This window comes from Balaenoptera acutorostrata (genome assembly GCF_949987535.1).
Source record: "Balaenoptera acutorostrata chromosome 6 unlocalized genomic scaffold, mBalAcu1.1 SUPER_6_unloc_4, whole genome shotgun sequence".
Classification (NCBI taxonomy): domain Eukaryota; kingdom Metazoa; phylum Chordata; class Mammalia; order Artiodactyla; family Balaenopteridae; genus Balaenoptera; species Balaenoptera acutorostrata.
The window spans coordinates 255,879-282,695 of NW_026645493.1; the positions used below are offsets into that span (position 1 = coordinate 255,879).

At 35.8% G+C, this 26,817-nt stretch overlaps 1 protein-coding gene across 1 annotated transcript in view; it reads right to left on the minus strand.

Annotated features, from left to right (window-relative positions):
* Positions 1-26,817, minus strand: part of LOC130706604 (uncharacterized) — a 111,557-nt gene that overhangs the window by 55,453 nt on the left and 29,287 nt on the right. The window contains exon 4 of the mRNA XM_057539281.1: positions 761-871. Coding sequence (XP_057395264.1) covers positions 761-871 — 111 coding nt within the window. The remainder of the gene's footprint in view (positions 1-760; positions 872-26,817) is intronic.

Consider the following 26,817-nt stretch of genomic DNA (forward strand, 5'->3'; position numbering starts at 1 on the left):
TCATTTTGTTGTGCAGTGGAGGCTAACACAACATTGTCAAGCAACCATACTCCAATAAAAGTTAATCAAAAAAAATAGCAAAGCATTTGAATTTGAAGTGTATGTATTCACTTATTTAATCCACTGAATTAGTATTTGTGCAATAGAAGAGGTAATTCACTCGACAACATTCAAGTAGCAAAAATGGACCTTTCCAAAAAGTAAGTCATTAACTCCCTTCCCACTAATAGGAAGGGAATCTTTATTTTCAGTAGCAGCCTTCACCCGGTCTCCTCCCAGGCCAAGTCCTGGGAATGGAGTCATTTTCCCATGACATCCTTTGGCAGCTTCACATCTTACAAACATCAGGCTTCCCCAGTGGCTGCAGCACTGGCTCCTTCTTGTGTTGTTGTAGTTATTCATGACCAGAGCACTTGACTAGTCACCCTTCTGTCGCCGGTCCTAAAACTAAAAAGGGATGATAACCCTGGAAAAAATCTAGACTCCAATAATTCCCTTCTCATAAATCTTATTGATGATCATTTGCTGGCCATCAATAGGGAAGGAAGATATCAAAACAAACCAAAAAATGGATCATAAGCAAGAAGAAAGCTAGCAGAGGAATACTAGCAGATATGATGAACCTGCTGCTTTCTTCAGTTTCATTAAACTCAATATAATTAAGTTTCGACCTATAAGAAGGAATATGAACTAAAAATGAAAATAATTCTCTCTGGGAAAGAATCAGCGTGGATTGACAAGAAGACAGCTGCAGACTCACCGTCTCTGCGATTAAGGCTTGCAAAGCCAGGGCCGTGGCTGCTGGACCGCTCTGAGGAGCTGCTGAAGGAAGCCCGGGGCAGGGCAGACGCCAGAGGAGCTTCACAGCTATCTGGGGGGAAACACCACGTGCGGGTTAGTACACTGATTAAAGCTTTCCTGTCCTCTCTTCCTCTCTTCTTCCTTCCCTTTTACTTTCCTTTCCTTCCTATTTCCCTGCCACCCTCCCTTCTCTTCTTCCTTAATTTCCTTTCTTTTTAGTTAACAGGCTAGGAAAATGCTAGAGCCTGTCGCAAACATCAGTCTTGATCAGAGGTGTGTTAGTAAACGTTGAACAACAGGCTCTTAAGGAAAATTAAAAACCCTGATTGGTAGCATTTGCCACTTTCCATGGTGTAAATACTCGTACCATGGCCAATTCAAAGCTAGCAGCGTGATGTCACTGACCAGGAAGTTGGAAAAATAATCATTATATAGTATTTTCACCATGCAGACACAAGGTATGTAAATAACCTCAAGAGCACTGATAACAGCAAGATGACATAAAATAAAGTAGCAAGTGGTGCGTTTTCAGAATGTATTACTTTTGTTTTAATATGATTTAATTATGTTTATATAATTTAATTTTTAATAATGATTGTATTTTCATGCAAAATTCATGAAAAGTTAATGATTGGCTCTTGCTAGCTGCTAAAAATTGGTTCCAGCACGTCACTCCTAAATGGGAAAATATTAAAAGTATTTCCTGGAAAATCAGAAAGAACACTTTCACAGACACCACTGTTTCTATTGAACATTGCTCTGAAAGTCCTATCAGTACGTAAGAGAAAATTTAAAAATTAAAAGCACAAAATTGGATAAAAAAGAGCAACCGTTATCGTTTCCAGATGATATGATATGGAGGTAGAAATTCTGAAAGTCATTGGCTAGCTTAACAATTCATTATACAAAAGCTGATAGTATTTCTAAACTTATCCATAGTTAGAAATTAAATTAAATAGAATAGCAAATACTAACAAAACATATAAAGTATCTAAGAATGAATCTTACAGAATTTGCAGGACATTTATGGAGATTATTATAAAAATTGTATTGAAAGACATTAAAGAAAAACTACATAAATTCAGACTACAATGATTGCAAATAGGAAGACTACTTTTAAGGTACTGGTTTTCCCTAGCTTGATCTAAAGATTCATTAGAAGTTCAATCAAAGCTCAGGAGGGTTTTTCACGGAACTTGAAGCAGTGAACCACAAAGCTCAGGGGTTCTTAACATGTGGTACAAATATGATATAGGGGGTCTGTTGAGATGAATAGAAAAAAATTACATCTTTATTTTCACTAACCTCTAGCTAAAATTTAGCATATTCTTCAGTCACAAATGTAGACAAACCAGACTATATTCACCAGTGCCCGTGCATATGTTACCAACAGAAGTTACAGATATTTTAATAGCAATCGTTGTCACAGACATCTAGAAATATTGTTTATGGTCCCCTTTACTTCAAAATAACAGTATTTATTAAAGTCACCACTAGATCTTGTTTTTGAATGCGCTAATAACTAAGAAGACACTATGTTACAATTCCTAGTACATTGATATCAGCATTTCAATATAACTATTTACTTTGTAACCCTATGTATACATTTCATGCATTTACAAGCATTGCTGTGAGAAGAGGTCAGGCTTCAGCAAAGTGCCCGAAGGGTCCTTGGCACAAGGAAGAGCAAAGAAGCTCCCGTTGTGAGTGTGTGCACTGCAAGTACAAAGCTGTTGAGACATTACTGGGGCATTATTAGCCATTCAGAAAATTCCAGAAGATTGGGATTATCCACAATCCACAGTCAGCTGTGCTAACTCGAATGTTAACGTGACAATTTCTCAGGGGACAATTTCTCTGCCTGTTGAGCAGACCAGGCCTGCATCATTCCCCCTTTAGGTAAAGGGGTCCCAGGGATCTAAGTAACCTGCTCAAAGTCACAGAGCTGGTTGAGGGTAAGTGAAGATTATCTCCATCAACTGTTTAGCTTGGGAAGCCTGCTCCTTTCCCAGCCTCCCCCACCCCCCACAGCACGGCTTCCTTTCTGAGTCTCCCCAGACGCTCCCCACTCAGTCCCCTCTGCTCACATCTTTCTCATCTCACCGTATTGGGGTCTCTCCTTTCTGGGTTGGAAACAGTGAGGACCAAGTGTAGATTCTGGAGCCAGACAGGGTGTGGGCATGACATTTACCAAGCTGCCTACTCTTGGGAAGTCACTGGCCCTCCCTAAGCCTCAGTTACCTCATCTGTACAATGCGGATGTCACACAACTGAATCACACAACTGGACAAAGGGGAATCACACAATTCATAGGATTTCTATGAGGATTAATAGTGTTTGCTTTTATTATTTTCAGTATGGTAAGACAAGTCATCACATAAGCTTCTTCAAAATATTCTATAAGGACGTTTTCCCTATAGAGAGATATAGAAGGCAGCATTCAACGTTCCAAGCCATATTCTCATTTTTTTATTCTGTCCTCAAAAGAAGGCATATGGAAAAGACAAAAAAAAAAAAAAAAAGAAGGCATATGAATCTTAGTCTTTAAAAAAAAAAAAAAGAGTAAGAGTACTCGCTCTTATGAAGTCATCTTTGCCTTTGAGAAACAATTTTAAAAGTGATCATTTTCTTTACAACCCTAATTGGTTGCTCCAATTCACTTCCACACAGTCAAATTTGAGAATGCACGTGATCAAAAAACGTGACCATGTCCAATAAGGTACTTGGAAAAGAGCAGCTCTGTGTTTGGACAGTGTTTTCTGTACATTCACTGTGTTTTTAATTAAATTACATTCAAGTAAGGTGAAGTCTCAGATGCCACCCAAAAATCTCCTTAACCATTGTTTTCAATCTGAAATGTCTATATTTTATACTACGATTCCTGGAGCCAAAATTGTTAAGACACAATTTAATTTTCTTTTTCTGGAATCATTAAAAAATATTTGATTTCCACTGAATATTATTCTTATCAATAGTCTGATACATACTATTTCTATCCAAAAAAAAAAAAAAGATGAATCCTGAAATGCTTCAAAGCTACAACAATTATTCATAAATAATTGTTTTTAACAAACGAGATGGCAAAACAACTGAAAAGTACAACTATTTACCACTTAGGGGGAAAATGAGGTGAGTACAAGTAATAATCTTGTAAGAATTAACAAATGAAAATAGACAGATAATATTACAGTTCAATAGGCTAAAGCAAGTTTATTTCTCTTCATAATAACACTCATATTAATAAGAAATTATTCTATGAAATAATCTCAGTTTTGAAATACACTTATTCCTTCAAAAGTTCAAATGTACTCAGAAGCTCAAATGTACTCAGAAGCTCAAATGTTCTCAGAAAAGCTTAGGAACTCTAAAGGGAAACTGATGATCCATTGTAACGTGTCTTATAGAAAATACAAACACACCGTAATTGTTCATGATTTATGTATGATTCAGATCGGAGTGCTCGGAACATCCTTGTGTGCATGCTTCTATAATAAGTTCTTATGTATTAAATGAGCAAACATTGTCTCAGTAGTTGTACCTATTGTAACATCATTTTAATCAATAGCCTATTGTTTGTCCTGCCAACAGAACAGCTTTATACTGAAATTATTAAACAATAATTCAGCTTCTGTTTTTAAAAATTATATATATTCTTTTCTCCAGGTAAAATCTTAGAAATTTGGAACTTCCCATAGCTGGGGAAAACATAATTGCCTTAATCCTCTCAATCTAAGTGACACTATCTGAGTGTTTTCCAGACCCTTGACCTCCTCCTAAAACTACTTAAATCTACCCCCTCCATAAATAAAAAACAGTCCCAGACAAACCTCTGGATTACTACAGCTCCTTGGTGATGCATGCTCTTAGTTTCTTCAGAACTTTCAAATCCAGTTTATACACAACTGTATATAAATGGCATCTTTTCAATATGCATTATGTTCTAAAGTAGACTAAAAATTCCTCAGCAAAGAAAATGTCACTTTACTGAATTCATTGATGAGCTCTAGTAGTTATCTGGTAGCACCTTTAGGATTTTCTATGTCTAATATCATATCATCTGCAAACAGTGACAGTTTTACTTCTTTCTTTTCCAATTTAGATTCCTTTTCTTTTTCTTCTCTGTTTGCCACAGCTAGGACTTCCAAAACTATGTTGAATAAAAGTGGTGAGAGTGGACATCCTTGTCTTGCTCCTGATCTTAGAAGACATGCTTTTAGATTTTCACTGTTGAGTATGATGTTAGCTGTAGGTTAGTTGTATATGGTCTATATTATTTTGAAATATGTTCCCTCTAGGACCCTTTCTGGAGAGCCTTTAATCATAAATAGGTGTTGAATTTTGTCAAAAGCTTTTTCTGCATCTATTGAGATGATCATATGGTTTTTATTCTTTAACTTGTGGTGGTGTATCACAGCCATTGATTTGCAGATACTGAAAAATCCTTGCATCCCTAGGATAAATCCTACTTGATCACAGTGTATGATCCTTTTAATGTATTGTTGGATTTGGATTGCTAGTATTTTGTTGAGGACAGATGAATGGATAAAGAAGATGTGCTACATATATACAATGGGATATTACTCAGCCATTAAAAAGAATGAAATAATGCCATTTGCAGCAACATGGATGGACCTGGAGATTATCATACTAAGTGAAATAAGTCATACAGAGAAAGACAAATATCTATTAAAAAATTTGAAACAATAATTCAAATAATTATTTTAATAATATAATAATAACCTTCCAAAACAGAAAGCACAAAGTCCAGAGGGCTTCCCTGGTGAATTCTGCCAAACATTTAAGGAAGAAATCATGCCATGTCTCCATAATCCCTTTTAGAAGATAGAAACAGAGGAATACTTTTTAACTTATTCTATGAGGCTAATAGTACCATAATACCAAAACCAATCACAGATATTACAAGAAAAGAAACCTACAGACCAATATTTCTCACGAACACAGATGCAAAATCCTCAACAATATATCAGCAATCAAATCCAACAATGTATAAGAAGAATTACAGGGAATTCCCTGGCAGTCCAGTGGTTAGGACTCCATGCTTCCACTGCAGGGGGCCCGGGTTCAATCCCTGGTGAGGGAACTAGGATCTCACAAGCCACACGGTGTGGCCAAAAACAAAATAATAAAGTAAAATAAAATAAAAATTTTAACAGATTTTTAAAAAATAGAAGAAGAATTACATACTGAAACAAGTGGAATTTGTCCCAGGTATTCAGGGCTGGTTCAACATTCAAAAATCAGTTTATGTAATCCATCACATCCACAAGCTAACAAAGAAAAATCACATGGTGCTATCAATAGATGAAGAAAAGCATCTGACAAAATCCAACACCCATCCATGGTAAAAACTCTTGGTAAACTAGGGATAGAGTTGAACTGTCACAAATTGATAAAGAATATCTACAAAAACTTACAGCTAACACCACACTTAATGGTGAGAAACTTGGAACCTTCCCCACTAAGATCAAGACTAGGCAAAGATTTTCCCTCTCACCACTCCTTTTCCACATCCTACTAGAAGTCTTAGTTAATGCACTTAGACAAGAAAAGGAAATAGAAGGGATACAGATTAGGAAAGAAATCTCTTTGTTATGGATGACAAGATCATCTATGGAAAAACTCCTGGAAATAATAAGTGGTTATAGCAAGGTCACAGGATACAAGGTTAAAATACAAAAGTCAATTGTTTCTCTATATACCAGCAATGATCAAGTGGAATTAGGAATCTGAAACACTATGCTATTTACATTAGCACCTAAAAAATATAAAATACTTAGGTATAAATCTAACAAAATATGCATGAGATCTATATGAGGAAAACTACAAAACTCTGAGGAATTAATCGAGGAAGAACTAAATAAATGGAGAGATACTCCATGTTCATGGACAATACTCAATATAGTCAAGATTTCAGTTTTTCCCAATTTGATCTATAGATTCAAGGCAATCTCAATCAAAATTCAAGCAAGTTATTTTGTGGATATCAACAAACTGATTCTAAAGTTTGTGCGGTGAAGCAAAAGACCCAGAATAGCCAAAACAATATTGAAGAAGAACAGAGTGGTAGGAATGACACTACCTGATTTCAAGACTTACCATAAAGGTACAGTAATTAAGACAGTGTATTGGCAAAAGAACTGACAAATAGATCAGTGAAACAGAACAGAGAGCCCTGAAGTAGACCTACACAAATATAATCAATTGACCTTTGACAAAGTAGCAAAGGCAATACAATAGAGCAAAGATAGTCTTTTCAGTAAGTGGTAATGGAACAAATGGACTTCCATAAGCAAAAACATGAATCTAGACACAGACTTTTTACCCTTCACAAAAATTAATTCAAAATGGTTCACAGATCTAACTGTAAAGCACAAAACTATAAAACTCCTCGAAGATAACATAGGAGAAAATCTAGATGAACTCGTGTTCTGCAAAGACTTTGTAGATACAAAGCCACGATCCATGAAGAAAAGAACTGATAAGATGGACTTTATTAAAATTAAAAATTTCTGCCCTGCAAAAGACAGTCAAGAGAATGAAAACACAAGCCATAGGATGGGAGAAAATATTTGCAAAATACACATCGAACAAATGACTTTTATCCAAAATATGCAAAGAACTCAAACTTACCAATAAGAAAACAAACAACTCCAATTAAAAAATGGTCCTAAGCTGACTTTAACAGACACTTCACCGAAGAAGATATACAGATGAGAAAGAAGCATATGAAAAGATGCTCCACATCATCTGTCTTTAGAGAAATGCACATTAAAACAACAATGAGATACCACTACACTCCTATGAAAATGGTCAAAATCTGGAACACTAATGACACCAAATGCTGGCAAGGATGTAGAGCAACAGGAACTCTCATTGGTGGTGGGAATGCAAAACGGTGCAGGCTTTTTGGAAGACTCTTTGGCCGGATCTTACAAAACTAAACATATTCCTACATGCAATCCAAAATCTGTTCCTTGGTATTTACCCAAAGGGGTTGAAAACTTATGTCTACACAAAAACAGGCACAAAAATGTTTATAGCAGCTTTAGTCATTAAACGCCAACACTTGGAAGCAACCAAGACACCTTTAGTAGGGAATGGATAAACAAACTGTGGTACATCCATATAGTGGAACATTAGTAATAAAAAGAAATGATCCATCAAGCCATGAAAAGACCCAGAAGAAACCCAAATGCATATTACTAAGTGAAAGAAGCCACTCTTTAAAGGCTACATACCATACGATTCTAGCTATATGATATTCTGGAAAAAACAGAAGTGTGAAGCCAGTAAAATGATCAGTGGTTGCCAGTGTTTAGATGGGAGAGAGGAATGAATAAGAGGAACACAAGGGATTATAAGAGCAGTGAAACTATTCTGTACAATAATATAATGCTGGATACATGTCATTATACATTTGTCCAAACCCACAGAATGTACAACACCGAGAGTGAAACATCAACTATGGACTTGGGGTGACTATCATGTGTCAGCACAGGTTCACCAATTGTAAACTAAAAAAAGTATCAACACCACTCTGGAGAAGGATGCTGGTAATGGCAGAGGCTAAGCATGTGTGAGGGAAGGGGGTATATGGGAAATCTCTGTACTTTCTGCTCAATTTTACATAAACCTAAAACTGCTCAAAAAATAAAGTTTATTTTTAAAAAAGGGTAGGGGGGCTTTCTCTTTATCAACTACCCTGAGTATTCACTTAAAAAGAAGTGCTATGATTTAAATAACTTACTGAGAAAGAAGAGAAAGTTTCAGGGTTTTTTTTCCCCCCAGTTATACATCCTGGAGCCCATTTATAAAACTTAGTTCTATCCCTTCATGGTTTTAAAATTGTGCAAGGGTGTGTGACTCTACCAGCCTTCAGAGGAATCAAATATCTGGAGGGAGAATGGTTGTAGTTTTTCATGGATTGCCCTGCTTCAGCACCCTAAGCAGACAAGGATTAGATCTGTTTTAAAGGTCAATTTTAATTATCCCAATTAGTATTCACTCATGACTGCTGAAAAATTATATTCGACAAAAGGAACAGATTCCCAGTGGTGGGAGTGTTTCTAAAATTATAACTTGTGCCAGTTTAATGAATCATACTGCTTCTCATACAGGAACAGCACTTTTTTTTTTTTTTTTAAAGAACCACTATTTATCTTTATTTCTTCAGCTTCTATCACAGTGCCTGGCACATGGTAAGCATTTGATAAATGTTTGCTGAATTAAATTGATCACAAGTCCGAGAGCAACTTTCTTAAATCTCCATATCTAAGTTGTATTTCAACCCTGACATATATTGAGCTTAAAACATTGAAACAGCCAAGTTCATCCTAACAGAAAAATCATGCGGTCTTAATTTCCAGGCTGGGTGTGGGGTAGGTATGTGATAGTGGGACCCAGGAAAATATAGATAGAGAAGAGGGGTTCTCACTAATAGGAAGGGACTGCCAATGAAGTATTCATTTCAGAAGGCATTCTCATTCCTGCTTAAACAGGGCATGTCAGTAAAATTCAGCAATCCAACACACTCAGATATTTTTCAACAATAATTCACAAATGGAGAGATGAGAACATGTCTGTGTTAGAAGTAACATCTCTAGATTTATCAAGATTGTATAATTTTGTGCAATGAAATTCAGGGGAGAAATAGACACAGCAGTTTTTCAGACACTGATACCCAAGGGGCAATTCCCCATCCCCGCCCCTGAAATTCTGATTTAGTGAGAGGATTTATTTGTGTACTTAAGGCAGACACATTCTGTTCTTCAGGGAAGGAAATGTACAACACTCGGGACAGGAGCTGAGAGATCTCTGCAGTGGATGAAAACCTCAACTGTGCCAGGAGAGACCCTCGACGTGGCCACCAGGAGTGTGCACTAAATTGCAGTTTTCATATGAGTAGCCCTGGTATCTGTATTATGTTCTGTGGTTATTAAACCAGAATTGGAGAGTTGGGCAGTGTAAAAGACATACTTTCAAAAATCTGAAGCCCTATCACGCTAGTGCCCAGAAAGATGCACTTGGGAAACTCAGCTGTTGACTCATATTAGTATTGATATTACTTTAGATATTTAGTTTAAAAAGACTTTCACTATCCATAGCTCATTAACTGAAAAACTTCCTTGCTTGTATAGAAATCTGAAATACCCATTTAAGGGGCAAAGTCTAATATTCCACACAACTTACTCAAATTGTTGAAATAGTCACAGAGCAATGAAATATGCAGTTTTGGGGTGACGTCAGTATCACGATAGTGTGAATCGTTCCTTTTTTCTCTCTCTCCTTTGATTTACAACTATTAGGACGTCCATAACCAGAAGAAAAAATAAAAAGCACCTATCCACAGCATACAACGACATCCAAGAGATCCATCCACCTGTGCATCCAAAGTGGGTGGATTGGACCATGGAGTAGGTAGCAGGGATTGAGGTAAGTGGCTGCAGAGCTGGTGGCAGGAGGCTGTGACAGCACAGAAGGCGGCTGCTGTTCTGGCAGCGAGCCAGCACCACCTTTCTGGCAGAGGAGCTGGAGGATGAAGGCAGTGACTGGAAGTCTGCCCAGCCACGTGTGTTACAGCTGGCGGGACCAGTTGCTCTCTCTGAGGAGAGACTGCAGTGAATGGGCAGAGGGAAAGGAAAGGTAAGTAGACAGACAAAGAGAACTGAAGTAAATGTCTCCTGCTGTCTGCCCCTGGAGGCAAGGGGACCGACCACCCAAGGACCCCTGGGACACCGCCCCCATCCCAACTTGAGGATACCTCTACCAGGCCATGGACACCCACAAAGCCCCAAGTGCTAAGTACACACACCTCCCCCCTGCGCCCACATTCTCCCATCACGCGTTGTTTTTGTTGTTGTTGTTTTGTTTTATTTTAACTGTGTGGGTTCCCAATCTTAGAAGCCGCTAGTTAACGCTGGTAAGAGAAACCAAAAACTTGTGCCATAGCGCCACCTTCTGGAAAGGAAGGTTCCTAACTACCAACCTGTTGCATTCTTAGGAGCAAAGTAAACAAAGTCTTACCTAAATAAAAATGGTGTTCCATTTTTTATTTAGAGAATCATGGTAATAGGGTATCGCAAAAAAAAGCAAGACAATTTTCCAGTAGCCAAACCCAAAGGTATGGAATATTGTGATCTAACTGATAAAGAGTTTTAAATAGCTGTTATGAAGAAATTCAATAGAAAACTCATGAAGGCAATGCAATGATATTAGGAATGAAAATAACAAGCAGAAGGAATACTTTACCAAAGAGATTAAAATTCTAAAAAAGAATCAGACAGATTTCTGGAGCCGAAGAACTCAATAAATGAGATAAAGAATGCATTACAATGCACTGGAAATAGAGCAAATCAGGTAGAAGAGGAATTAGCAAGCTCAAGGATAGAAATATAGAAATAATTCAGGTGGAAGAAAAGAGAGAGCTAAGATTTTTAAAAAGTGAAGCCTATGAGAAATATCTGATTCTATTGGAAAGGGAAACGTAAGAATAATGGGCATCCCAGAAGGAGAAGAGAGTGGGAAGGGGACAGAGTTTATTTAAAGAAATAATAGCTGAGAAATTCCCAAATCTGGGGAAGGGATGAATATACAGATCCACGAAGCTAACAGAATATCTTGTTATCTCATCACAGAAAGACCTCCAAAACACATTTTAATGAAGCTGTCAAAATTCAATTATAAAGAAGCAATTTTAAAGGCAGCCCGGGGGAAAAAAAAAAAAAAAAAAAAAGACAGCAACCTACAGAGGTACCCCCATTAGGCTACAGTAGATTTCTCAGCAGAAACTTTGAAGGTCAGGAGATAGATAGTGGAATGACATATTCAAAATATTGAAAGATAAAAATTTCCATCTAAGAATATGTGGCAGTTATCCTTCAGATATAAAGGAGAATTAAAGCCTTTCCCAGACAAACTAAAGCTGAGGGAGTTTACCACCACTAGACCTGCCTTATGAGAAATGTTGAAAGGAGCTCTTCAAGCTGAAACAAAAAGACAAAAGTACACAAAACTCTGATTAAGATGATAAATACTCATAATTAGAATACTGTAAATCTTTTCTAGAACAGTATATTAAATTCTTAACTATAATATAATGGTTAAAGGAAAAGAGCATTAAAAATAGCTATAGATACTACAACTTGGTAATGAAATCACAGCATAGAGATCATTTCTAACATTAAAAATATAAAAGGGGAAGAGTAAGCAGATGAAACCTTTATAGGTGAATGAAGATAAACTGGCATCAGCAGGAAAGGGGCTATTTTACCTGTAGGATGTTTTATGTAAACTTCATGGTAACCACAAGCAAAAATCTAGAGCAGAAACATAAACATAAAAAAGGGGAGAGTGAGCAAATCACCATGGAAAACCACCAACTTATAAGGGCAGACAGAAAGAGAAGAAAAAAGGAACAACAGAGAGACAAAATAAGCAGGAGGCAAAAGATAAAATGGCAATAGTAAATTCTTACATATCAATAATCACCCCTAAATATAAGCAGATTGAACTCACCGATCAAAAGGCACATAGTGGGTGGATGGCTGAAAAAACAAGGTCCAACTCTATGCTCTCTACAGAAGACTCATTTCAGCTCTAAAGGCACATAGGCTCAAAGTGAAAGGATGGAAGATGATATTCCAAGCAAATAGAAATGAAAAGAAGGTGAGTATAGCCATCCTTGTATCAGACAAAACACACTTCAAGCCAAAAAAGGTAAGAAGAGACAAAGAAGGTCAGTAAAGGGGTCACTACATCAAGAAGATATAACAATAACAAATATGTACGTTCCCAAAACCTGATCACTGAAATATACAAGTATGTAATAATAGATATTAAGGAACAAATAGACAACAATGCAGTAATTGCAGGAATTTCAATACCCCACTATCAGCAATGGATAGATTGTCTTGACAGAAAATCAACAAAGAAACGTTGGACTTGAACCACACCTTAGAACAAATGGATTTAATAGACACATATAGAATATTCCATCCAACAGTAGCAGAACACACATTCTTCTCAAGTGCACATAGAACATTCAGGCTGGATCATATGATAGGTCACAAAACAAATCTTAGCAAACTTAAGAAGACTGAAATCATATCAGCTATCTTCTGTGACCACAATTGGTATGAAACTAGAAGTCCACAACAAGAGGAAGATGAGAAGATCTACACACATGTGGAAAGTAAACACACGTCTAAACAACCATTGTGTCAAAGAAGAAATCAAAAAGGAAATAAAAAATATCTCAAAACAAATGAAAATGAAAACACAACATATCAAATATCATGGCATGCAGCAAAAGCAGATCTGGGTGGAAAGTTTATAGCAATAAATACATTAAGATGTTAGAAAAATCTCAAGTAAACAACCTAACTTTATACCTCAAGGAACTAGAAAAAGAAGAAAAAATTAAGCCCAAAGTTAGCAGAACTAAGGAAATAGTAAGTATCAGAATGCAAATAAATGAAATAGAAACCAGAAAAACAATAGAAAGGATCAAGGAAACTACAAAATGTTTCTTCAAAAAGATAAACAACATTGACAAACCTTTAGTTAGACTCAGGAAAAAAAAGAAGAGTCAAATAAAATTAGAGATGAAAAGAGAAGACATTACAACTGATACTACAGAAATGCATAGAATCATAAGAGACTACTATGAACAATTATATGCCAATGGATTATACAACCTAAAAGAAATGGATACATTTCTAGAAACACACAACCTACCATGACTGAATCAGGAAGAAATAGAAAGTAGGAACAGACCAATAATGAGTAAAGACACTGTATCAGTAATTTAAAAATTCCCAACACAGAAAACTCCAGGACCAGAAAACTCCCCTGGGTAATTCTATCAAACATTGAAAGAAGTAATACCAATCCTCCTCAAACTCTTTCAAAATATTGAGGGGGAGAAAACACTTCCAAACTTGTTCTATGAGGCCAGCATTACCTTGATACCAAAGCCAGATAAGGATACCACAAGAAAAGCAAACTATAGACCAATATCCCTGATGAACATAGGTGCAAAAATTCTCAACAAAATATTAGCAAACCAAATTCAAGAACACATTAATAGAATTATATACGATGACCAAGCGGAATTTATGCCTAGGATGAAAGGATGGGTCAACATATGCAAATCAATAAATCCAACACATCACATCAATAAAAGAAAAAATAAAAATCACATGATCTTTTCAATAGAGAAAGAAAAAGCATTTGACATAAAACAACATCCTTTCATAATAAAAACCCTTAACAGACTGGGTATAGAAGGAACATACTTCAACATAAAGGCCATGTATAACAAACACCAGGGTAACATTATACCTGATGGAGAGAAATGGAAAGTGTTTCCTCTGAGACCAGGAACAAGGCAAGGATGCCCAGTCTCACTATTCTTATTCAATAGAGTACTGGAAGTCCTAGCTAGAGCAATTATGCAAGACAAAGAAATAAAATATATCCAAATCAGAAATGAAAAAGTAAAACTGTCATTATTTGCTGATGATATGATTGAATATATAGAAAATCCCAAAGAATCAGCCAAAAAACTATTGAAATTAATCAACAATTTCAGTAAATTGGCAGGATACAAAGTCAACGTACAGAACTCAATTTCATTCCTCTACACTAATGATAAAGCATCTGAGAAAGAAATAAAGAAAACCATCCCTTTCACAATAGCATCAAAAACAATAAAATACTTAGGAATAAATTTAACCAAGGAAGTGGAAGATCTGTACAATTAGAACTGCAAAACTGCTGAAAGAAATCAAGGACACCAACAAATGGAAAGACACAAACAAAATCAAAGAAATTGAAGACACAAACAAATGTTCATAGATCCAAAGAGTTAATATTGTTAAAATATCAATAGTTCTAAAGCCAGCAACAAATTGAACATAGTCCTCACCAAAATACCAAAGGCATTCTTCACAGAAATAGAAGAAACAATCCTAAAATGTGTGTGGAACCACAAAAGACCTCAAACAGCCAAAGCAATCTGGAGAGAAAAGAGCAAAGCCAGAGATACCACACTTCTGGATTTCAAGCTATACCACAAAACCATAGTAGAAAAACAGTATTGTACTTGGGGGGGAAAAAGATAAATTGACCAACGGAACAGAATAGAGAGCCCAGAATTAAACCCTGGCATATACGGTCAACTAGTATTCAACAAGGAAGCCAAGAATACCCGGTGGAGAAAGGATAGCCTCTTCAACAAATGGTGCTGGAAAAATTGGAGAAACATATGCAGAACACTGAAAGTAGACCCCTATCTCACACCACTCACAATAATTAACTCAAAATGGGGCAAAGACTTAAACATAAGACCTGATGCCATAAGAATCCTAAAAGAAAATGTTAGGGGAGACGTTTATTGATATTGGTCTTGGCAATAATTTGGTGGGCATGATGCCAAAATAACAAACAATAAAAGAAAATAATCAAAACATGGGACTACATCAAACTCAAGAGCTTCTGCACATCAAAAGAATAAATTAATTAACAAAATGAAAAGACACCCTACAGAATGGGAGAAAAATTTTGCAAACCATTTATCGAATAAGTGATTAATATCCAAAATATATAAGGAACTCAGTCAACTCAATAACAGAAAACAAACAATCTGGTTAAAAGATGGGAAGAAGAAGTAAATAGTCATTTCTCTGAAAAGGACATCAAAATGGCCAAGAGACACATGAAAAGATGCGCAACATCACTAATCATAAGGGGACTGCAAATCAAAATCACAGTGAAACATTACCTCACACCTGTGAGAATGGTTATCATCAAGAAGACAAGGACCAACAGATGCTAGTGAGGATGTGGGAATGTAAATTAGTCTAACAACTATAGAAAGCAAGATGGAAGCTCCTCAAAAAATTAAAAGTAGATCTATCATATACTCCAGGTATTCCACTTCTGGGTATACAACCAAAGAAAATGAAAATAGGATTTTGACAAGATATACGCACTCCCATGTTTATCACAGCATTACTCACAATAGCCAAGATACGGAAACAACCCAAAAGACCATCAGTGGATGAATGGGTAAAAAAATATGTGGTATACATACACCGTGGAATGTTATTCAGCCATGAGAAAGGAAGAGATCCTCCCATGTGCTACAACATTATGCTAAGAGAGTAAGTCAGATAGAGAAAGACAAGTACTGTATGATGTCACTTACATGTGAAATCTAAAAGTTAAACCTGTGAAAAACAGAATAAAATGGTGGTTACCAGGGACAGGGACAAGAGGGATGGTCTTTAAGGGTACAAACTTGTAAGAATTGGTAAATGAGCCATGAAGATCTAATGAACAGTATAATAAATAGACAGTAATACTGTACTATAATTACATAATGTGATCATGTGTATTATAATTATATAATGTGATATTACTTCAGCAATCACATTAACAATATATAAATGTATCAAAGTAACATACTGTATACCTTAAACATATGCAATGTTACAAGTCAAATTTACTCAATAAAAAAGTGTGCAATTTTATATTTTTCTATTCATACATTGTTCACGTGAATTACCAAATTACTGTAATTGCCAAAATCACATAATTTCCTTCTACAAATGTTGCTGCTATATAAGTTGTTTCATGGAGCAAGGACCTAATAAATTTTTTTTTTAATTTCTATTTTATTTATTTATTTATTTTTGGCTGTGTTGGGTCTTCGTTTCTGTGCGAGGGTTTTCTCTAGTTGCAGCAAGCGGGGGCCACTCTTCATCGCGGTGCACGGGCCTCTCACTATCGCGGCCTCTCTTGTTGCGGAGCACAGGCTCCAGACACGGAGACTTAGTAGTTGTGGCTCACGGGCTTTGTTGCTCCGCGGCATGTGGGATCCTCCCAGACCAGGGCTCGAACCCGTGTCCCCTGCATTGGCAGGGAGATTCTCAACCACTGCGCCACCAGGGAAGCCCCCTAATAAATATTTTTTGAGTGAATAATTTATTTTGAAACTTTAGAGTTTTTTTTATCCTTCAATTACTCAATTTTCTCCACTGAAAATTGGAGACAAAATTATGTATTTCTTTCTGTATTATATGATTGTAGAAGAGTTAAAAACTGCTGCACAAATTTTTTAAAAACCTGTGATGAACATGAAAGGGTTAGATGTTCCTTTATATTTACAGGAGTGCTTCTTCTAAAAGTCCATGTAACTTTAAAAACTTACAAAATTTAACAAAAAAATAACACCTATACTATAATATTTGATCCATAAATACTATAACAATTGTTAAAATTTTAGGACAAGATTTAAGTTACACAAGAAATTTTTACACTATGTTTGGTAATCTGGGCATTTTCATTGGAAAACATTTAAAATAAAATAACCAACATATTCCAAAGCTAAAGATTCACTGCTTTGTGGTAGAATGAGAAAAGAGAATACACATCATTGCAAAGAAATGTGTATTTGGTGCTTTAACTAGGATAAAACTCCATTCATACGCTGTCTTGCAATTTGGAAATACTTTCCTTTTGTCCATCCATCTCTCCTCCTCCCACCCTCTCCTTCTTCCTTGTCTTCCTCCTTTCCTCTCTTCCTTCTTTTCTCCAAGATATTCAACAGGGGACAGTTGTCAAAAAGATGTTCATAGCTAAAGGCAGCAAGTACAATCAATCCATTCAAAGCACAAGTACCTGTTAATGATCCCTCCATAAAATACCGCTTTTCTCATTTTGCCGGAGGGGAAAAAAAACAAGACAGTAACTTCTTTGTAGAGTTCCAAGAATATACACAAAATATATAGGGGAAAAAGGAAAATTTTATATTTTAGAATTTGGATCCAAATGACAGCTAAAGTTTTAAAACAATTAATTCCTGGTAAATATTTTCAGGTTTAATCTACTGAGGTACACTATTATAATATAGCATTGCTGTTTAATGTAATGTTTACCTAAAAATTATTTAATTATTAATAGCAACAGTTCACTGAAAACTTGGGTCTCTGACCAAAAAGTTTCCATAAAACAATCATTATGTTTAATTGTTCATGTTTATTCAAAAATACAGGCCACTGCTGTTACAAGAGTAGAAAACCCAATCATTTTAGGAAGTGTGTGTGTGTGTGTGTGTGTGTGCGCGCGCGCATGCACACGCATGCATGCACGCACATATTTAACAAGTAAATAAAAAATCAGATTACTATTGAATAAAGCAGTGCATTCTCAGGTATCTCATTAGATACATATATAAAGATAAAATAACTATTTGGACGTGAAAACAAAGACTATTACAAGAGACAAAGAAGGACACTACATAATGATCAAGGAATCAATCCAAGAAGAAGATATAAAAATTGTAAATATTTATGCACCCAACATAGGAGCACCTCAATACATAAGGCAAATGTTAACAGCCATAAAAGGGAAAATCAACAGTAACACAATCATAGTAGGGGACTTTAACACCCCTCTTTCACCAACGGACAGACCATCCAAAATGAAAATAAATAAGGAAACACAAGCTTTAAATGATACACTAAACAAGATGGACTTAATTGATATTTATAGGACATTCCATCCAAAAACAACAGAATACACTTTCTTCTCAAGTGCTCATGGAACATTCTCCAGGATAGATCATATCTTGGGTCACAAATCAAGCCTCGGTAAATTTAGAGAAAATTGAAATCATATCAAGTATCTTTTCCGACCACAACGCTATGAGACTAGATATCAATTACAGGAAAGAATCTGTAAGAAATACAAACACATGGAAGCTAAACAATACACTACTTAATAACCAAGAGATCACTGAAGAAATCAAGGAAGAAATCAAAAAATACCTAGAAACAAATGACAATGAAAACACGATCACCAAAAACCTATGGGATGCAGCAAAAGCAGTCCTAGAGGGAAGTTTATAGCAAATACAATGCTACCTCAAGAAACAAGAAACATCTCAAATAAAAAACCTAACCTTACACCTAAAGCAATTACAGAAAGAAAAACAAAAAAAAACCCCCAAAGTTAGCAGAAGGAAAGAAATCATAAAGATCAGATCAGAAATAAATGAAAAAGAACGGAAGGAAACAATAGCAAAGATCAATAAAACTAAAAGCTGGCTCTTTGAGAAGATAAACAAAATTGATAAACCATTAGCCAGACTCATCAAGAAAAAAAGGGAGAAGACTCAAACCAACAGAATTAGAAATGAAAAAGGAGAAGTAACAACTGACAAGGCAGAAATACAAAGGATCATGAGAGATTACTGCAAGCAACTCTATGCCAATAAAATGGACAACCTGGAAGAAATGGACAAACTCTTATTAAAGCACAACCTACCAAGGCTGAACCAGGAAGAAATAGAAAATATAAACAAACCAAACACAAGCATTGAAATTGACACTGTGATTAAAAATCTTCCAACAAACAAAAGCCCAGGACCAGATGGCTTCACAGGGGAATTCCATCAAACATTTAGAGAAGAGCTAACACCTATCCTTCTAAAACTCTTCCAAAATATAGCAGAGGGAGGAACACTCCCAAACTCATTCTATGAGGCCACCATCATCCTGATACCAAAACCAGACAAAGATGTCATAAAGAAAGAAAACTACAGGCCAATATCACTGATGAACATAGATGCAAAAATCCTCAACAAAATACTAGCAAACAGAATCCAACAGCACATTAAAAGGATCATAAACCACGATCAAGTGGGGTTAATCCCAGGAATGAAAGGATTCTTCAATATACGCAAATCAAACAATGTGATACACCATACTAACAAATTGAAGGATAAAAACCGTATAATCATCTCAATAGATGCAGAAAAAGCTTTCAACAAAATTCAACACCCATTTATGATAAAAACCCTCCAGAAAGTAGGCATAGAGGGAACCTACCTCAACATAATAAAGGTCATATATGACAAACCCACAGCCAACATCTTTCTCAATGATGAAAAACTGAAACCATTCCCTCTAAGATCAGGAACAAGACAAGGGTGCCCACTCTCACCACTATTATTCAACATAGCTTTGGAAGTTATAGTCACAGCAATCAGAGAAGAAAAAGAAATAAAACGAATCCGAATCGGAAAAGAATAAGTAAAGCTGTCCCTGTTTGCAGGTAACATGATACTATACATAGAGGATCCTAAAGATGCTCCCAGAAAACTACTAGAGCTATTCAATGAATTTGGTCAAGTAGCACAATACAAAATTAATGCACAGAAATCTCTGGCATTCCTATACACTAATGAGGAAAAATCTGAAAGAGAAATTAAGGAAACACTCCCATTTACCATTGCAACAAAAAGAATAAAATACATAGCAATAAACCTACCTAGGGAGACAAAAGACCTATATGCAGAAAACTATAAGACACTGTTGAAAGAAATTAAAGATGATACAAATAGTTGGAGAGATATACTATGTTCTTGGATTGGAAGAATCAACATTGTGAAAATGACTATACTACCCAAAGCAGTCTACAGATTCAATGCAATCCCTATCAAACTACCACTGGCATTTTTCACAGATGTAGAACAAAAAATTTCACAATTTGTATGGAAACACAAAAGACCCCAAATAGCCAAAGCAATCTTGAGAAAGAAAAACGGAGGTGGAGCAATCAGGCTCCCTGACTTCAGACTGTACTACAAAGCTACAGTAATCAAGACAGTATGGTACTGGCACAAAAACAGAAATATAGATCAATGGAACAGGATAGAAAGCCTAGAGATAAACCCAAGCACATACGGTCACCTTATTTTTGATAGAGGTGGCAAGAATATACAATGGAGAAAAGACAGCCTCTTCAATAAGTGGTGCCGGGAAAACTGGACAGCTACGTGGAAAAGAATGAAATTAGAACACTCCCTAACACCATACACAAAAATAAACTCAAAATGGATTAAAGACCTAAATGTAAGGCCAGACATTATCAAACTCTTAGAGGAAAACATAGGCAAAACACTCTATGGCATAAATCACAGCAAGATCCTTTTTGACCCACCTCCTAGAGAAATGGAAATAAAACAAAAATAAACAAGTGGGACCTAATGAAACATAAAAGCTTTTGCACAGCAAAGGAAACCATAAGCAAGACGAAAAGACAACTCTCAGAATGGGAGAAAGTATTTGCAAATGAAGCAACTGACAAAGGATTAATCTCCACAATTTACAAGCAGCTCATGCAGCTCAATATCAAAAAAACAAACAACCCAATCCAAAAATCGGCAGAAGACCTAAACAGACATTTCTCCAAAGAAGATATACAGATGGCCAACAAACACATGAAAGAATGCTCAACATCATTAATCATTAGAGAAATGCAAATCAAAACTACAATGAGATATCATCTCACACCAGTCAGAATGGCCATCATAAACAAATCTACAAACAAATTCTGGAGACGGTGTGGAGAAAAGGGAACACTCTTGCAATGTAAATTGATACAGCCACTATGGAGAACAGTATGGAGGTTCCTTAAAAAACGAAAAACAGATCTACCATATGACCCAGCAATCCCACTACTGGACATATACCCTGAGAAAACCATAATTCAAAAAGAGTCATGTACCACAATGTTCATTGCAGCTCTATTTACAATAGCCAGGACATGGAAGCAACCAAAGTGTCCATCGACAGATGAATGGATAAAGAAGATGTGGCACATATATACAATGGAATATTATTCAGCCTAAAAAAGAAACGAAATTGAGGTATTTGTAGTGAGGTGGATGGACCTAGAATCTGTCATACAGAGTGAAGTAAGTCAGAAAAAGAAAAACAAATACCGTTTGCTAACACATTTATATGGAATCTAAAAAAAAAAAAAAAAGAATGCTCATGAAGAACCTAGGGGCAAGATGGGAAAAAAGACGCAGACGTACTAGAGAATGGACTTGAGGATATGGGGAGGGGGAAGGGTAAGCTGGGACAATGTGAGAGAGTGGCGTGGACATATATACACTACCAAATGTAAAACCGATAGCTGGTGGGAAGCAGCCGCATAGCACAGGGAGCTCAGTGCTTTGTGACCGCCTAGAGGAGTAGGACAGGGAAGGTGGGAGGGAAGGAGAAGCAAGAGGGAAGAGATATGGGGGATATGGGGATATATGTATATGTATAGCTGATTCACTTTGTTATAAAGCAGAAGCTAACACACCATTGTAAAGCAATTATACTCCAAAAAAGATGATAAAAAAATGTCCATATTTGCAAAAAAAAAAAAAAAAGATAAAATAGCTATTTGGTATTATTTTCACAAGGTACAACTAAACATTTCTTTAAAAATTTTTCTGAAGAGGGTGTTTTTTTCTCTTTCTGTACAAAACTTCCAAACTGTGCTGGTGTACAGCACTCATGTCAAATAGAAGGTGAAACATTTTAATTCCGCAGCAAGTGGAAATTAAAAATTCACAGAATTTGTTGAATTATACCAGGTATGGAAATGGCCTTCTCTTTCGTAAACCTGACTATATGTATATTATACATAAGACTACATATAAGCATTATATAAGATTATAGAACTTAAAATTAGTTTATAAAAGATACAAATCTGTTAACCTAAAAGGAACTCCAGATTTTTATAGAAAATTCATGATAAGATCCAATTTCATTCTATTTAAAAATCTGAGAAATCGACAAATATTTTAATCACTTACAGGAAAATGTTTCAGTTATTTATCAGCAACAATAATTGGTGAAAGTTTCTATGTATAATAATAGTAAGATGTTAAGGACATGAATTATATTGTGTCACCCAAATCCACCTAGTGCTGCTACTCATCATGCTTAACAGTTTTCACAGGTCTGCTTCCGCAAGCCAACAGTAGTCTATAAAAAAAATAGATTGGGTAAAAAAATCCACATGCTTAAACAGCCTCATACACCTATTCTAAAGTACAAACAAACTTTCACTGTTTAACCAAGAATATTCTCACTATCAGATGAAAGAACAATCAATGAAAAAACATGCAATCATATTAAAACATGAAACAGAAAACAGGACTTTTTCTGAGGAGGAAAATCAGTTTCATGATTTTGAAAAGCACACAAAATATCACATTTAATTTATTCTCTACTGATTATCCTTCTATTTATAACGCAATACTTTATCTCAATTTTTAAACAATGTCCATGGTTAAATTCTACTTATGTCTCAAAGAACATTAGCAAAATTTTAGTCTCCCTCTTCATCCTCTCCACTCATGTTTTACGATGGTTTAAATAATAGTTTCTAGTAAAAAAGTTACTTTCCTTCAGAACTTATACTTGTTTCCATATTTCTTTTTGCTTCTTGTATTACAGCTCTGCTGAAGTTAAACTAGCTCTCATTCCATTATAGCAAATAAGTTTATATCATTATTTTTGGTGGTTTAAAATGTGACCATGTTTCTAGGTATTTTTTTTTTAATTATTGTTTTCTATTCATCTAACTCACCACAATATGAGCTTTTATAAGTGAGATACATTATTGCTTTTCAGTTTTAAGAAATTTTATTTTTATGTTACTAATTCTTTTAAATGTATTGAAACTGGTTTTATGGTTAAGTAAAAATGTAAATATTCCACATGTAATTGAAAAGCCTGCATAATATTTTCTAACTGTTATATATATATATATCCTTAAAATCAAAGTTGGAAATAATTTATTCAAATCTCTATATCCTTATCACTTCATTTTATTCTATTTTATGCTTATTTGTCTCTTTTTCTCAGTTACTTTCTCCTCCCCTCTCTTCTTGCTTTCTGTTGAACAGACTGAAATCTACCCCCATCCCATTCCATTTTTCCTACTGGTTTGAAATGTATATGTCTTATTACTCTTCTTTAAGTGGTCATCCTTAAAATTTTACACTGCATTGTGCTTAACAATTTAACAAAGCCTAAAATTAAACAAAATAATGCAGGGACCTTAGAATGCTTTAAGTCTGGTGAGCCTTTTCCAACTATATTTTCAATTGTTCACTTAGATTTATCTTGTCTTCTTCCGTTGAATTCCATCAGCTTCATAAAGATGTTGTTGTACAAACAGCTTTATTACTGTTCAAATATGTGATTCTACCTGAGGACCTGCCATTTGTTTCTAGCTACTAGATTATAAGTACTCATAACTGCCCTCTGTAATAATTTTCTTTCTTGCTAAATATATCCATTAACACTTCTTTAGTGAAGGTTAATTGGCCTTAAATGCTCTTTGATTTTATATTTCTGTGAATGGCTTTATCTTACCTTCATTCTTCAAAGAGAAAGAAAGAGAAAGTCAATGAGTCTACAATTCTTGGTTGGTAATTATTCCCTCTCAGAACTTTAACAGTTCTTGTCTCTGATTTTGTTTGTTTATTTGTTATACTTATCTTTTATCTGCTTTTAACATCTCTTGATTCTGGTGTTCTACAGTTCCAATATAAAGTGTTGTTTTGGGTGGGAATTTATTTTCCTTTGTATCACTAGGGATTTGAGAGGTTTCCTGAATCTAAATATTGGTGACTCTCTTCAATTCTGGGCAATTCCCATAGATTATCGCTTAAGTATTTCTTTTTCCCACATGCTCTTCCTTCTAGAACTCAGATCAGATACAAAAATCAATCGGTTTACCCTGTCCCCTAACCTGGCTTTCATATTTTCCATCTCTTCATCTCTCTGTGGTGCATGCTGGTTATTTATTTCAAATGTGTCTTCTAATTTGTTGAGCCTCTCTTCACCTGTGTCTAATCTGCTGTTTCAGCATTCACTAAATTCTTTATTTCAGTGATTACATTTTTCATTTCTCAATACTACTCTTTTTCAATTCTACTTGATCATTTTGATAGTCTCTTATTCTTTCCATTCTTCTACTCTTTTATTTCTTTATACATATAAAACAAATTTTATATCCTAAATCTCTTTCAATATATACATTTATTTTGGTCTAATTCTGTAGTTTATTATTTCTGATGATTCTTCCTCTTGCATTTTATGTTTTTATTTTTATTGTGAGCATATGTTTCCTGGAAATGGATCTGTAAGAGCCTAGATGACTATATTCAACAGGAAGACAAGACATGGAGAGAAAGTGCCAGAAGTAGAGGGAGGGGTAACTGAAAGTCCTGATGGAAGAATGCCAGTGTAGCTAGGTGGTGGTTGTAGTTTAGGGTCAGTTAAAGGAGGGACTAGGAACAGTAAGTGAAGGGAAGGGACCTTTCAAGGAATAAATGTATGCGTGTGTGTGTGTGTGTGTGTGTGTGTGTGTGTGTGTGTGTGTGTGATGTGAGGGAAGATTCGAAAATCTTTACCCAGAAAAGCAAGATCATCAGGTAAGTGGTCTTTAGAAAGATTATTCTGGCAGCAGGATAGCAAATGGATCAGAAGGAGGTGAGGTAGAGACAGGAAAATCATGAAGACAACAATAGTAAATGCCAGAGATTTAGAGGGTTTGAATAAGATGACTGAAGAAAAGGGGACATGAGAAAATTCAAGAGATGGGGCTAAACCTAACCTTTCACAATCAAACAGTAATGCTCTCTTTCCAAGGATCCACACCAAAGTTTTCATACCCATTCTAAGTGAGATGACATTCCAAAGCATACAAAACATGTTTGACTTGGACACTAACACTCATTTCACTATCATAAATGTCAAACAACCCATACTGATGGTCAGATACTATATGTCTTAGAAGACTTCATAAAAAACAGCCAGATAACAAGCAGTGTATGTTTCAGGAGCATATTGCCTTGATCTGGGGAGTCCTTTTCAGCTAGTGGAAAAATATATAAAACCGAAAGAAGTCAAAGTTGCTAGTGACAATTTAATCCACATAGCTTAATCTGAAAAGCTTTATTGCTTAGAGAGATATAATATTACGGAAAGCTGAAACATATCAATGTACTGTTAGAGTTTCTAATTCTATGACATAAACTTATTTTTAAATAGTCTTCTTTTGTAATATTGTCTTAATCTTGCAGTATTAGTGATAATACTTTGAATAATGGAAATACCCAGTATAAATGCCTTTCCCTAAAATTCCTTATCTGATTATTCTACCCAAAGTCATGGACCAAAGTCACATTTCTGATTTTACACTTGAGATCAACAGGAGCAATAGTAATGGCTAAAATTCACTGAGGACTTACTATGTTCCAGGCATTCTTTATATATATTAATTAATTTAATCTTCATAACAAGTCTATGAGATGGGTTATAATTATTACTTCTATTTTTGGAGACAAGGAAGCTGAGACACAGAAAGGATAAGCAAATGACCCAGGGTCACACAGCTGGCATTCATCAGTGGAAGCAGAAGCCTAATCCAAACATTCCTTTCATAACCACTCCACTCCACTGCCTATCTGAAAGTGTGACTCATTATGTTAGTACATCTTGTTGAATTTTATAGTTTTATGCTGTTTGCAGGAGTGCTGCTGGAATCATCTTCATTTCTACACCTCCACTGGGCCCTTCTATGTAATTCTGAAAATACGAACGATCTTTGTTTGAAAATAGAGGTAGTCTTGAAGTGATAGCATGTGCATTTTGTCATGCCTTTGAGCTAGCTAGTCATACAACTTCTCAAAGATAGTAACAGGTTTTGTTGACAATAATGGCCAGCCATAAACAGACTCAGAAATTCCTCACCCTAGACCAGGGGGTCAAGTCTGCAAGCACAATGGGAGCTTCCACTTGATGTTGCAGGTTACTGGACACAGAGTCCATGGTTCTCACTCCCAGAGGCAGCTGTGACCCAAATGAATTTAGCCTCATGGGTGCCAAGGAGACACCTGGACACCTACACTGAAGTGCAATGGCCACCTGTGCACCTGCAGGCCCTCTGCCCTGATGTGCAGTGAGCCTTTCCCACCTGGATTAGATGCTGCTTCCAGTATCAGGTAGACACTGTGAACCAGGCTTGTGGAGAAGGCCAATTACACACTGCCCCCAGGCACCTCTGTTTCAGGCTCCTCCTGAATATGGAGCCTTGCTGAGATCAGACTTGATCAAGATCTCCCTAGATAAC